The 15,453-nt window shown below is 40.1% G+C and overlaps 1 protein-coding gene and 1 non-coding gene across 2 annotated transcripts; both read left to right on the forward strand.

Moving 5' to 3' along the window:
* The first annotated feature begins 9,000 nt into the window (after window positions 1-9,000).
* On the forward strand, window positions 9,001-9,099 carry LOC122072491. Its single transcript, XR_006138504.1, has one exon. It is a non-coding gene; the product is annotated as a small nucleolar RNA snoR109 (small nucleolar RNA).
* Window positions 9,100-12,366: 3,267 nt separating this feature from the next.
* On the forward strand, window positions 12,367-15,378 carry LOC122060564 (probably inactive leucine-rich repeat receptor-like protein kinase At5g48380). The gene is made up of 2 exons (XM_042623700.1): window positions 12,367-13,467; window positions 14,174-15,378. Exons 1-2 carry the CDS (start codon window positions 12,643-12,645, stop codon window positions 15,188-15,190), a joined length of 1,842 nt encoding a protein of 613 aa, XP_042479634.1. The 5' UTR covers window positions 12,367-12,642; the 3' UTR covers window positions 15,191-15,378.
* Window positions 15,379-15,453: the final 75 nt, after the last annotated feature.

A 15,453-nucleotide genomic window follows, 5' to 3' on the forward strand; every position in this document is an offset into this window, starting at 1 on the left:
GTGGGCCTTCTCCAACAGCCCTATGGGCGTATCGCGGGAGGGAGTTCGCGGCTCGTACCCGGAGTATACGCGCACTGTGGTTGTAGTAGCACTAAAACCAAAGACTTAGTAATGTTGATTAGGTGTGTGTGATTTAAAATGACTTGCATGGCATGTAGTGCATATGATGTGTTGTGATGTGTAGACTGTTGTGTGGTCCATCTTTCTACTTACTGAGCTAGTGAGCTCATTCCACGTGTACACCCCTTTTTAGATGATTTTGCAGGTCATGCATCTGAGGAGCTTGGGGTGGGTCCCGCAGTCGAGTTTCCTGAAGAGGACTGGTGGACCCCTGATGAGTTTGAGCACGGCGTAGACTGCGCGTGTGAGAGCTGTGCTGCAGGACAGCGGTTCTGAGGCCGAGCCGAGCTCCAGCCTTGATACCGATGCCGAGCTGTGTACTCTGATGATTCTGATATTTTCCTATATATACTTGATACTTGGACTTTATTCTTTTGTGTATATATCATGCCTTCGGGCCCAAATGTATATAATTATGGTATCATCATTTGGGTATCAAGTATATGGGAATTATTTACAGGTAAAACTTAGTCTTCCGCTGATCTGATGAATTGATGTTAGTGTGTGTATGCTGTGGTGGAATACAGTATCTGATGATCCTGGCAGGTTTGGGTTAACCGGTGTTAACCCGGTCACCGCTCCGGTTCAGTGTGAACGGGGTGTGACAACAACCCTTCCCAATAGGGGTTGAGGTGTTTAGTTATCACTTGGGGGAAAGCAATGGTCGCGGTTGTTGGGTCACTATGGCGGTTAGACATACGCCCAGCTGGTCATTAGGATAATCGACAACCTCAATGGTATATTCAAAAGGGCCAATCGTATTTCTTTTAAATTGTTAGGGTTGACACCTTTACATTTCTGTCATTTACTTTTATGTTGAGAGCCGGTGGTCGATATGCTTTACTTTTCTGAGTACTAACGGTGGGCCTTCTCCAACAGCCCTATGGGCGTATCACGGGATGGAGTTTGCTACTCGTATCCGGGGCATACGTGCACTGTGATTGTGAGTAGCACATAACCTAAGTCTTAGTAATGTTATTTAGGTGGATAAGATTAAAATGAATTACATTGCATATAGTGCATATGGATGTGAATGTTTGTGTGATATTTATTTTCACTTACTGAGCTAGTGAGCTCATCCCATGTGCACACCTCTTTTAGATGATTTTGCAGGTCACTCACCTGAAGATCAAAGTCAAGCCCCACAATTGAGTTTCCTGTTGAGGATTGGTGGGTCCCTGAGAAGTATGAGCACAATGCTGATTGCATGTGCGAGGACTGTGCTGCGGGACCGCAGTAATGACACCGTACAGGATTTCGCTTTTTGATTTTTGATGACCTCCCCTTTTGTGTACTTGATATGTAAATTATTATTCTTTTTGTGTAAATATCATACCTATGAGCCCATATGTATTTAGCTATATACTACAATTTGGGTATCAAGTATATTGGGGATATTTACAGGTAATTTAAGTCTTCCGCTGAACTTTTGAACACTTATCTTAGATGTGGGTATGTTGTGGTGGGGTACTGTATCAGATGATCCGGACAGGTTTTGGGTTAACCAAAGTTAACTCGGTCACCGGTCTGGTTCTGTGTGAACGGAGTGTGACACATATAGCATGAGATCGAGGGGGTTTTATAAATTATCGTAGAATTCTGAATGGATCCCAAAACATATTCATGGGGAACGATACCAGTGAAATAGTTCGAGGAGTTGGTACTTATCAACTTAAAATGCATACTGGATTCACAATGTGCTTTATGCACCGAATATTCAACATTATCTACTTTCAATTTTTGCATTGTTATCTTTAGGATATTCTTTCCATATTGACGGTTGCACTTTAGAGTTTTATTTGAGTGGTACTTTTGCTGGACGTGGATCCTTACTTGATAAATTTTTTAAATTGGATTTAATTGATTCTACTTTATTTGTTTCTTATATAGTTAATATATGTAATAATTCTAAATCTATTATATGGCTTGCTATATTGGGACACATAGGGCGAGACAGGATGACTATGTTAGCTAGAGAAGGCCTTTTAGGCCCACTCGCTAAAGTCAACCTCCCTGTGTGCGAGCCCTGTCTAGCAAGTAAGGCTCATCGAAAGCCTTTTGGAAAGGTAGTCCGAGCTAACCAACCTCTAGAACTTATCCACTCAGATATTTATGAACCTATGAATATAAAGACACGCAATGACGCCTTTTATTTTCTCACATTTATTAATGATTATTCACGATACGGCTATGTGTATCTGATTGCTCACCGCTACGAGGCATTAGATTGCTTCAGATGCTACATGGCGGAGGTTGAGAATCAGTTAAATAAGCTTAAAAATTTTGTGCACTGATCAGGGACGCAAGTATCTATCTGACCAGTTTAAAGAACTGTGTGAGGAGAAGGGGATTCGTAGGAAATTAACCGTTTCTCGCACTCCGCAGTAAAATGACATTGCGGAGAGGAGAAATATGATACTCTTAAATCTGGTTTGGTCGATGATGGTGCAAGCCAACCTCTCGGTATCTTTCTGGGGGGATACTCTTCTGACTGCTACCTACATCCTTAACCGAGTGCCTTCACAGTCAGTTCCTTCGACCCCCTATAAGTTATGACAGAGCGCAAAGCCAAATTTAGGGCATATACGACCATAGGGATCAACAGGTTATGTTCACAACACCTCCCATAAGTTTGGGAAGCTTGGCCTTAAAGCTAGGAGACACATCTTTATAAGATATTCCAACAGCTCGAAGGGTTACGTTATGTATGGTGGACACCTTGACGGAGGAATGACCGAGATAGAGTCACGGGATGTCGACTTCATTAAGACAAACTTTCTTAGCATTGGTGACACCAGTAGGGATCTCGACCTCTTTGAGATAGAGGACGAGGAAAGCATCTCAACTACTCTTGGCGATGATAGGGAATTAACTCATCCTGTAATTTCCAGAGAAAGTGAGATTGATCAACCTAGTGAGAGTGTACCAACCAGTGGGAGTATACCACTAGATGATCATCAGGATTTCCTTGCGCATAGGAGCACTTGTGGGTATATTCTCCGTCACCATTTTGAGATTGAAGGAGAAGGTCTCATTTATGTTGCAAAGGATGAGGATGAGTTTGCTTCTTTGTGAGAGGCGCTCTCCTCACAGGTTAAGGATAAGTGACAAGCTATTATGGAGGATGAACTGAGTTCTATGAGTAAGAGCTAAGTATGGGAGTTAGTTGATCTACCTCTTGGGCATAAGACCATTGGAAACAAATGGGTTTTAAAGGTCAAACACAAGGTAGATGGTTCAATTGACAAGTATAAGGCACGCCTTGTGGTGAAGGGCTATACTTTCTCCCCAGTGGTGAGAATTGCCTAAATTCGCCTCATTCTAGCCATTTTCGTAAAATTGAATTTAAAACTTTTTAGATGGATGTTAAAGCTACTTTTCTCAATGGAGAACTAGAAGAGGAGATCTTTATAGATCAACCAGTAGATTTTGAGGCCAAAGGACAAGTGCACAAAGTTTTCCCTCTCAAACGTTGTATATATGGCCTTAAACAATCATCTGGGCAGTGGTACTTTAGATTTCATCTTGCCAGTACCTCTATTGGTTTTGAAATGATTGAAGAGGATCACTCTATGTATGTGAAACGGTCCAAGGAAAGTTTCCTTATTCTATCCTTATATGTTGACGACATTCTATTGGCTGTGAATGACATAGAGATGATTGCCGAGACTAAAGAGATGGTTGTCCTCTGCTTTTAAGATGAAGGACATGGGTGAAGCCAACTTTGTGTTTGGCATCAATATTATTAGGAATCGCTCTAGGAATATTCTTAGTCTGTCTCAAGAGACCTACATAAAGAAGATCCTTGAACGATTCCATATGGATAAGTTTAAACCCATTAACACTCTCATAGATAAGGCCTGTGTTTTGAGTCTTGAGACTCTTGACCAGTGCCCTAAGACTGGTGAAGAGATTAATCAAATGTCCAAAGTGTCATGCCCTGCTCACATAGAATCAGATCGGTGGCCGGGTTAACTCCGGGTAACCAAAGAATCACCAGGATTTAATGCAGTAAACCACAACATAGTATACACCACAGAATATGAAAGTATAATTAGATAATTTAGCAAAAGACTTATTACGTATATTTGTAATTTCTCCACTACTCTTCATACCCAAATTGTTATACATAGTATATATATGCATGTGGGCCCGTAGGCATGATAATTACACAAGAAAATAACAACTTAAATATCTAGAGCACAAAAGGAGAATACATCAAAAGAATAAAAAATGTGATGATCGAAAATTGCTACTGTTGCCCTACAATGCAGCCCTCGTACGTGCACCCGACACCGTGCCCAAAACCTTTCGGAAGTCACCTACTGAAAACTTGTCAGTGGGCCCTGGCTCTTGCTAGTCCATGGGGAAGCATGCAAAATCATCTAAAAAAATGCATATACAAGGGTGAGATAACTAGCTCAGTAAATGGAAAGAAAGACATAAAATAAGCATCACATTTCAAATGATCCTATATGCATGCAATTCATTTTAGGCCTATTCGCCTAGGTTAAAATTGTTAAGTCATAGGTTACGTGCTACTCACAACCACAGTGCATGTATGCCTCGGGTACGAGTCGCGCTCTCCATCTTGCGATACACCCATAGGGTTGTCGGATAAGGCCGATCGTAAGTACTCAAAAAAGTAAATCATGGCTAAATCGTAATATAAAAGTAAATCATGGTCGAACCACATTATAAAAATAAATCATGGCCGAACCACAGTAGAAAATAAATATAGTACAATCGGCCCTCTGAATATTGCACCAAGATTTCTAACTATCGTAATGATCAGTCAGGCCTACTTCTAACCACCACGGTGGTCCGCGACTGACGCTTCACCCCAGTGATAACCCAACACCTAAACCCATGTTGGGAAGGGTCGTAGCATGAGGGAATGTCAACCTAATTCCAATGCATCTATATGAGATAGTACAACTACATAATGCTTTTGCGTCCCATTCCACGACGCACCAATGCATTCATTTTCAAACCGACTACGGTGTCTAATCTAGCAATTCATCACATGTTCAACAATCATCATTATCCAATAATTGAAATAATCCATGCTCATGATCAAAACAAATATCAAGTGTTTGAAAATTTAAAGATACAACATGACTAATCATAAATGCAACCTGGAGTAGACAAGACATGCATGAAGATGACATCCATAAATGGATGTATACAATGAAAATGATGAAATAAACATTCCAAAATAAAATCAACATCCTCTCCCCACTTACCTATTCACATACAAGAATGTTCACACTCGGAAAATGAAGCTTATAATACGTTTGTTTCGGGACCATAAATCAATGAAAGACATGGTCACGATGACCTCGGGGCCCAACCAAGATCGATGGGTTATATCGACGGGTCTAGATACCCGCCAGTCTTACCGGTTGGTAGGCTTTGAGGCCCACACAAGACTGACGGGTCTCACTGGTACTCGCTGGTGGCACCCACCAGTGTCCAGCGGGTTCTACTGTCCTACTTCCCTTCTTCAGCCCGCCTTTTGGGAACCCAAGGGGGTTATTCCCTTCGCATTTTTCACACATTTAAGACTTCATCCACATAAATACAATATAGATCTATGTTCAAATCAAGATTTGGGAACAAATCATACCTTTAAGCTCCCCAAAACCTAAAATCTTTCCTCCAGCTCAAGATATCACTTAAATGCCTTTAGATCTTGTTGTTCCTTCTTTGAAACCTTCAAAGACAACACATGGACTCTCTCTTAACTCCTTAATTTGACCACACAAGAGGGTTTCACTAGATTCAAGGGATTTTGGTACTTACCTACCTTAAATCGCAGCTCTCAAGGTTCCAATCACCTTTTCGGCGTCGAAATGGCTAGATACGACTTCGGCAACAATCGAGGAACACTTTCCCCACACTTTCTTCCCTTCTCTTCCTTCTTCTTCTTCCTCTTCTTTACTCCTCTCCACTAACCATGCTGAAATAATAAATGGGAGAAGAGTAAATGCTATTTATACTTGGGTCACAAATATCTACTAGGGTGTGTTTGGCTTTGATACCTTATGACCTGAATCGCATTAAACTGTGATACCGTACGAAGTAATCGGAAGTACCGGACACACATGACCCCACTATGATGAGGAACTGAAAACACATGTGATCACCCAAGTTGGGCTTACTAGGGCCCACATTTCCCCTATTGGTGGGTCGCACCTACCTGTGACCACCCACCTGTTGGTCAAAACATGGCCAGCCTTGCTGGACTTCGGTGCGAAATGGGTTCTTAACGTGTATTTCACTTCTGTCATTTATCGTGAACCGTATTCTCATCATTTAATATGACCACATACCTTCCCTATTAGTACATAGCCTTTTGATATGTGTAAGGGCATGGCTTATGTGTGCAAATCACATCGGGCACTGGCTCGAATATGTCCTACCACCCCGCATTCAAAGTCATCCTTGTCGTCATATACCACAAGTCACCTGCATCAACCCTTGTCGGTTCAGACCCTGCATTACCAAACCGAACCAACCGGACAATAAGTCTGGTTTAAAGAGCATTGCACTACACAAAGTACCTTATGCAACAGCGATAGGCAATCTAATGTACATGATAATGTGCATGCGTCCAGATATATGCTTCATAGTTGGCATGGTTAGTTATTCCTAGAGTAATCCAGGACCACGCTATTGGCAGGCAGTAAAAAGAATCTTTCGATACCTTCGTGGAACCACTGATCTCACCCTCACCTATAGTGGTTCGGATTTGAGATTAAGAGGCTACAGTGATGCTGACTAGGCTAGTGATAGAGATGAATGCAAATCTACTTCAGGATATGCATTTGTCCTAGGAGGTGGAGCAGTATCATGGAGTAGCAAGAAGTAAACTTGCATCATCCTATCCACGATGGAGTCCTAGAACATCACGTGCTCGACGACCGTTTAGGAGGTCGTTTGGCTGAGGTTCCTATATTGCCTTGGCGTTACCGCTCATTCAGGAGATGCGGTGCTTGTACACTGTGATAGCACAATAGCTTTGGCATTCACTAAGGACCCCAAGTTTCATGGAAATGCCAAACATATAGACATTAGATGTCACTACATTCAAGAAATGGTTGCGCAAGGGGAAGTTGTCTTGAAGCGTATCTCCACCAGTAGCATGGTGGCTAATCCACTAACTAAGCCTATTGCTCGGAACATTTTTCGTACTCATGTTAGGAGTCTGGGACTTAGACGTGGATGATTTGTATTTTGAGTTTTGGCATTTTCTTTAGATATTATTTGATTTATATATGAAACATATAATTCTTTAGGTTGATTCACATGTGTACACATTTTATTTTTGTAAATATGTCCCTAGGCTTAAATTGATCCAATCACACAGATGATTCACCTTGGTGCTTAGAAACAACGAGCAAGATGAGCCAAATTCAGCTTGACGCTTAAAGATAGCGAGCGAGATGAATAGACAACATTTTAGCCAAGTGACACCTTAGTTAGAGCTAAGATGAGACATTTCTATGGTCGAACACAGAGATCCCACATCTCAGTGTAGCCTATTTATAGCCAAGTGTGAGAACTCGGGCAAACACTATAGGGGTGAATGGGTTAATTTACACAGGTTAGGCACTTGAAAGTGCGACTGAACCCAAACTCGTATGGTGTTCTTTTTATTTTATGAGTGACATGGAGTTACACCATAGCATACATTTCATACTATATGTGCTTTATTACGACTATTTATGAGAGTGACTGAATGGATCCCTTCTTCGTCACTGTGTGAGCCACTTGGATCAAACTGAGTTGATCCTATGGATACCCTCTACCTGAGACCATGTCATGAAAAGGATGCCCAATGACACTACTTTGACATGCTGCTTAGGATCATGGATGATGCGGTCTAGCAGGACATGATTGGGAAAGCGATTAGGAATAGTTGGATTGACATGTGGGCTTAGAAAAAACTATTCGAAATTACACCCTTGCTTTGGGGCTTATTTCCTGGGTGACTTGTCGTATTTGTGTTTTGACATAGTCATAAGCACATTGCATGTTTTAAGATCAGCACTACTCATCATGAGGGATCGAGAGTGCTAGACTTGGTGTAATTGGATTGTTTAGGGTACCCCAAATTATTTGTGAGTGATGTGTTATGTTGGTTATATGGAAGCTTGATATAACACTCTTACATTCGTACTATCTTGTTAGGTCGCACGCTACATTTCCTGTATGATGAGACACCTATGGTAGAGAGAATTCTAGAATGGACAATTGAGTATGTCCACCCTGCGTGGGCGAGTGAGAGATGTTAATTAATATGGGTCGGACTAGGTTCCGACCCGATTTCTTAGTGAGTCGCCCACTTGGGGTAATCATTTATCCACTAGTATTGGGAACCCTAGCTAGCCAATTCTCTACAAATACGAGGGTTTTAGCCACAAAGCCAATTAGAGTTTTGACCTAATCTCTAAAGCTCTCTCTTCCTATTCTCTTATATCTCTCCCAATTGAGAGTGTGTATCTCCAAGGATCTCCATTGCAATACTTATATTTGGAGGTTAGAATATTGCCTAGCGAGATTGTCGCAACCTTTCGTTCATCGTTGTTTGTGCTGATCGATGCGTGGTGTAACCTGATCCATTCCATTATGAGGAAAGCTATACTAAGGTGATTCCCGATATCCGTTTACTTTTCGTTTAACAATTCTTCACTCTGTCTTCTTCCTTAGTCTTCTCTTTTGGATCTTTTGTTCGTTTTTCTTTCTCATTTTCTCCAGTTATGTTTTTAATGGATCAATTTGATCATTTGTCGTTTGATGTTTGGAATTTGAGAGCTACATTGTACTAAGATAAGGTGCTTCTTGTAATTCCCTCTCTATCTTGAAATGCCAAAGCGACTATAGTGAAATTGATCAATCTAAGAAGTTTATTGGCCGGTTGTTGCGAGATTTTCATCTCTGTCAACAGATTTGCTTACCGAACTTCTTACATTCTTCTTTGTTTTTCTTCTCTAATTTATTTTTTCTTTTATGTTTTGTTATTTTTTCTCTTCTCACCCTCTATTTCTGTTAAATAATTTTTTATTTGATATAAAAAAAATTAAAAAAAAAATGAGAAGGGAAGAGAAGAGGAAATGTCACAGGATTCAGCCTTTTTTAGAGACTCTTCTCTCACATCAAACCAAGGATGGATCTCTCTAATCCTTGGAGGCATATTCCAAGCAACCTGGTGCTAGGATTGCCCTTCAGTTTGCGTCAATCGGTGCCTACACTTCTTCCCCCCATGGCTCTTTGAAATGAAATCTCAATCCCTTCCATTCGATCTACGAAATTCCTTTGTTTTAAACTATTTTTTCCCTGTTTATTTCTTGCATTTGTGTGTAAGACTCTTTGAAATAGTGAGATATAAATCCTTTCGGATTCAGCAAGGATCGGCTCGTGTTTCAGAGAAGGCATCTCAAGGTTTCAAATCTTGAGTATCATTTAGTTGGGGTTGCTTGTTTACAACTCTGTGTAAGATTTATTTCCCTTATTTGTCTCAATTGACCAATGATTGAGTTCTATTATGGAAATCCAATATTTGATTTGATTGCAAATATCTTGGATTCTATTAAGGATACCCACCATATTAGTTTGATTGTAAATAGGGAAGACTTGCTCTCTAATTGATTGGCTTGCCTTAATGGGAGATGAGCATTGTATTATTAAAAGAGACTAGGTCCCTCCCTTGTATGGTTACGTACTAATCTCATCCATCAGAGAAGTGCATTGAGAAAAAACTAAGGGGAGAAACCTACCTCCATTGAAGAAGAAAGAAGATTGCTCATTCGTGCAAGGATGGCATCAATGGCTACATCAAGCTCTGTTGGAAACAACATGCCATCGAATGTGAACGGTATGTTCTTTCCCTCTCTTGTATTGAAATGGTTCATAGTATGTTGGCAAGATTTTATTATGATTTAGGAATTATGACGTTATAAATTCCATCACTATGTTGTTTGTTTGTAAGCACTTGGTAATTTTTTCAGTTTGCTAGAAATCTCCAACTCTAAACTAAAATGGTATTTTTCGCAATCATAATTTTCCTCTCTTTTCGATAATCATCTCTCTTTCTCTATCATTTCAAAAACCTTGAAAGAAAATTTTCTTTCTCTTAAGGTTTGTGAGATGGAAAGGAAAGAAACAGTGTTCAAAAAAAATGAGTGGAAAAATTATCACTGTAAATTTGTCGTCGAGGAGAGGATGATCCCCTAATTGGGATTTTTCTTTGTTTGATTAGCTCTTTTTAGTTGTTGTAATAACAATATAGTTGATAATTGTAAAAATTATTAGAAAAATTGAATATAGAATATATATATATATATATATATATAACAACTCAAAAAGGTGGAAGAAATGGAAAATAATTCTTTACATTGTTGGCTAAAGTACATATCCAAACTCTTTGTTAGAACTTTTCTAAGAGATTTCTTATTTTTTTACAATTATTAATTTTACTTGTTTTTACTCCAATATGAAAAGAAGTGTTCTAATTTAAGTTGCATTGTAGACAGAAATAAACTTTTTTTTTAAAGCATTTGAATTTTTTTTTTTTTTTTATTTCAAACCGTAAGATAGGTTTGGGTAAAGTATCAACTTTAGGCATGGTTTCAAGTATCGGTCTCGTATCAGTTGTATTGGATTGGATCAATATTGGTTGAGATCTATCCTTGATCTCTTATTGATTTGGATTGATTATTTGTACTGGTTCAGGCGTAAATTAGTAAAAAGTACTTTAAAAAAAAAAGAGGTTAAAATAGTAAAAAATTGGTATTGTTCTTCTCTTCTCTTTTAATGGTAACCAAACATACATATTTTTTTTGTTTTCTTTCGTTTCATTTCTTTTCTTTTCTTAGCTACCAAACATAGCCTTAGGGTCTAGAAATCCTTCCGCCACCAACATGGTTTAGTTCTTGGTATCGGATTGGACTCTATCGATCTGGATTGGTATCAGAGATGATCGATACACACTTTTTCTTTTTGCTTTTTAGTTAAAGTATATATATATATATATATATTACTGTTCTACCTCTAAAATGATTTGGATAACCGATCTGAATCAATTAGGGTTTGGGGAATCCAGATCGATTAGGATTTGGTTATTGATTTCAGCCGATTTCAATATGGTATGATCGATATATCTGATACGGCATTAATACTTAAAACTAGGGGTGTCAACCGGTCGAGCCTAATCGGACTTGACCACTTGGAAGCCTTGCACCGTGAACGCCCGTTAAAGTAAACGGGCCTAGCTTTGGGGGACATGGTATGGTTGATAATCGAGTCAGTCGGTCTCGGGCTAAAATAGGGCTACCATAAACGGGCATTAATCGGGCCTTAACCGAGCTATAAACTTATTAAAATTTAAACGGGATTTAAATGGGTCCATTTTAAAATTGTTCCATTAAATGTGTTTGAAGAAGAAAACCAAAAAATGAGGCAAAGATGGGCATAGCAAATAAAAAGATCCAATAGTTAAAATGAATTAAGTCAAAGATGCGCAAAATAATTAAATTACTAAAGTACTCGATCTTTAACCCATGAAACTCAAATCAATTAAACTATGCCTACATAACCCAAGTTTTCTACTAAAAATAACCCAAGTTTAGTAAGTTCAAATCAATTAAACTATGCATGAAAAAGATGAATGTTCATATAACAATTACTACTATCTAAATTGTACATATCACATACCCTTAGGACTAAATACAAATAGTATATATATAGTATTAAAGGGGTCGGACTAAGTGGGCTTAAAGGAGTCGATTCAAATCGGGTTTGTAAATGTGTCGGGCCGATCGGGCACCCATCGGGCTAGGTGGCTACACTGTGTACTAATTATTTATAAATGCATCGTGCTCAACCCCGACATGTTTATTAATCAGGCCGGTCTAGGTCGAGCAATAAATGTGTCGGGCTTGATATAGCCTACCGATGCGAGCTTGGAATTGACACTCCTACTTAAAACCGTGATCAACCAGGGTCAATCTGATACAACATCAATACTTAAAACCATGATCACCCGACGTTTGAGATCGACTCAGTTGTCAAGGGAGGGGAGGGCCGGGAGGTGGTGGTCGCTTGGTCAAAACGTCCTTCGTCTTGACTCGTTTCTGAGTGTTGAGCACGGCTTCAGGTTTGGTCCCATTTTATCGTCCCATACGGTCCATACTCAGGTCTCAGCCAGGTAGAAGAGAGTGTGAAAGCAAATAAACAATCTTGAGTAGCAAGAACATGGCATTTCGTGATTGACCCGGATCTTCGTCTCTCATTAAAAGCAAAAACAGTCCAATCTCTAGCTTTGAATTTCCTAACAAGACTTGCCTTTATGGATTTTGGGGTCTTCGGGTGGTTGGAAAGAGAGAGTCCAGAAAGTCTTCGTGACCAGGAGCTCCATTTCCTTGCGGTTTCAAAGACCCAAAGCTTTTAGGTTTAGGGTGAAGCTCCGTTTCTTCTCTTGAGTTCAAGGGAAGCTAATTTTCAGTGTTCAGTATTTTTATGGATCTGGCTGTTCTCTTTGGTGTTTCTTTTTGCTTCTTGTTGAGTTTTAGTACAAGCTATGGTACCGTTACTGATATTTATTGCTTGAGGACCCTAAAAGAGTCGGTGGAAGATCCTTTCAACTACCTAAACTCGTCATGGCTTTTTAACAATAATACAGAGGGGTTCATCTGCAAATTTACCGGCATCGAGTGCTGGCACCCCGACGAGAATAGGGTCTTAAACATCAGGCTCTCAGACATGGGGCTGAAGGGCCAGTTCCCTCGTGGTATTGAGAATTGCACTAGCTTGACAGGCTTAGATCTTTCTAGCAACAATCTCACTGGATCCATCCCATCGGATATCTCCAAAAGGCTTCCATATGTGACAAGTCTTGATCTCTCTTTGAATGGCTTCAATGGTGAGATTCCACTGAGTCTGGCAAACTGTACCTATCTGAATATCCTCAAACTTGACAACAACCGATTCACTGGTCAGATCCCTCTGCAACTTGGCCTGCTCAATCGGATAAAGACATTTAGTGTTGCAAATAATCTGTTGTCCGGACAAGTTCCCAGCTTTGTCAATTCTACAATTGCCGCAGATAGCTATGCAAACAATCTAGGGCTCTGTGGGAAACCTTTGGATCCTTGCAAGGCGGTTCAGAGTAAATCTCATGGTGCAGTAATTGTTGGGTCGGTAATTGCTGGGGTGGCTGTTCCTTTGTTTGTTGTTGGAGTTGTCCTTATCTTCTGGTTGCGTAAAGTGTCTATTAAGAAGAGAGATGATGACCCTGAAGGAAACAAGTGGGCCAAGAGTTTAAAGGGAACCAAAGGCATCAAGGTAAGCTGATCTAATCTGTATCTCATAGGATCCTTTAAAGATTATTGGGTTTTTCAGCTTTTATCCACCCCTACCTTCTTAATGCACATGCGCATGGTAACACAAACGCACACTCACTCTAAATATAAATAAATGTTAAGTTTGCCTTGAATTCTTGATCCGTTTTGAAGATTGATCCGGTGTCATATATTTTGGTGGTGATCTGAATGGAAAGTTTTCTGAAATCTATAATGAAAGCAAAGGGATTGGGTCGATAGGTCAATAGAATTGATAGCAACCCGATGGGTCGACCCACTAATTGAAGTATATAATGCAATGTTGTCTTATTAAGAAAGTCAGTTTTGTCACCCCTTGCTTGGGTGTAATCTTTTTTCTACATAGTGAAACATTTTCTTCTTCGCCGAGAACATAGCACATCACACTGGTGTGCGAACCTCGTTAAATTTCTGTTGTACAAGTTTAGATTTATTATCAATTTATTTTCATATTTCTTAGTGTTTGCTCGGACAATAAAAAATCACACACATGTGCAAGCACAAGCAGGTATGCACACATGCACCCACACACATTCCACAACCAAATGAAAGAAGCTTTCTGTTACCTGAGGTTTTTTCTTATTTATCTTTGTTTTTCTTTTGCTTCCCCCCCCCCCCCCTAAGAGATACTTTTTGCTACAAAGTGCTGAAGGGGAAGTTATGTTTTCCAGGTTTCCATGTTCGAGACGTCAGTTTCAAAAATGAGGTTGAGTGATCTAATGAAGGCTACCAACAATTTCAGCAAAGATAATATCATTGGGTCAGGAAGAACAGGGACAATGTACAAGGTAATGCTTCCAGGTGGTTCTGCCCTAATGGTTAAGAGGTTGCAAGACTCTCAACGCTCTGAGAAAGAGTTTATTTCTGAGATGACTACTCTGGGGAATGTGAAACAACGTAACTTGGTTCCACTCTTGGGTTTTTGCTTGGCAAAGAAGGAGAAGCTTCTGGTTTATAGGCATATGTCAAATGGGACCCTCTACGATCGTCTACATGTAGTGCCACCTGAGGGGAGGGCTATGGAGTGGCCCCTAAGGCTCAGAATTGGGATAGGGGCTGCCAGAGGTCTCGCATGGCTCCATCACAGTTGCAATCCCCGCATTATACATAGAAACATAAGCTCAAAATGCATCTTATTGGATGAGGATTTTGAGCCCAAAATATCTGATTTTGGGCTAGCAAGACTCATGAATCCAATTGACACTCACCTGAGTACTTTTGTGAATGGGGAGTTTGGGGACTTGGGGTATGTGGCTCCAGAGTACCCGCGGACACTCGTTGCTACTCGTAAAGGGGATGTTTATAGTTTCGGAACTGTTCTTCTTGAATTGGTTACTGGTGAGAAGCCTACCCATGTTGCTAATGCCCCTGAAAGCTTCAAAGGGAATTTGGCGGAGTGGGTTACTCTGTTGTCCAATAACTCTGATCTCCAGAGGGCCATTGATAAGTCGTTGGTTGGGAAGGGTTTTGAGGGTGAGCTATTCCAGTTTCTTAAAGTTGGACGCAATTGTGTCCTGCCAACTCCCAAGGAAAGACCTACGATGTTTGAAGTTTACCAGCTTCTTAGAGCTATCGGGGAGAGATACAATTTCACAGTTGATGATGAGATATTTGTGCCATCTGACACGAGTAATATTGATTACCCTGATGAGCTTATTGTCGCTCGGGAAATTAAAGAGCTGCACTGAGAAGGTATGATATTCAATCCTTCATTTCTAAATTTACTAATTGGTAATTTCTCTCTCAATCTCTAGGGATGCTAATGTTGTAGCCTATTCCTTGGTTTGGAATGCCATGTCTGTGACATGTAAGATAATTTGATTATATTCAAACTCTTCATGCCATATGCTTCAATAAATTGCTTGTTACCAAAAAAGAAATCCATATACTTGAACAAGTTCCTATGGTTCACAAAACCCTGAAAGTCCCAAAAATTTCCAACCACCCCCCC

Source organism: Macadamia integrifolia, chromosome 2 (assembly GCF_013358625.1).
Source record: "Macadamia integrifolia cultivar HAES 741 chromosome 2, SCU_Mint_v3, whole genome shotgun sequence".
Lineage (NCBI taxonomy): Eukaryota > Viridiplantae > Streptophyta > Magnoliopsida > Proteales > Proteaceae > Macadamia > Macadamia integrifolia.

Coding starts and splice junctions, on each gene's coding strand:
- LOC122060564 (XM_042623700.1), top strand. CDS start 12,643: ATGGATCTGGCTGTTCTCTTTGGTGTTTCTTTTTGCTTCTTGTTGAGT. Junction 13,468..14,173: donor AGGGAACCAAAGGCATCAAG/GTAAGCTGATCT, acceptor TATGTTTTCCAG/GTTTCCATGTTCGAGACGTC.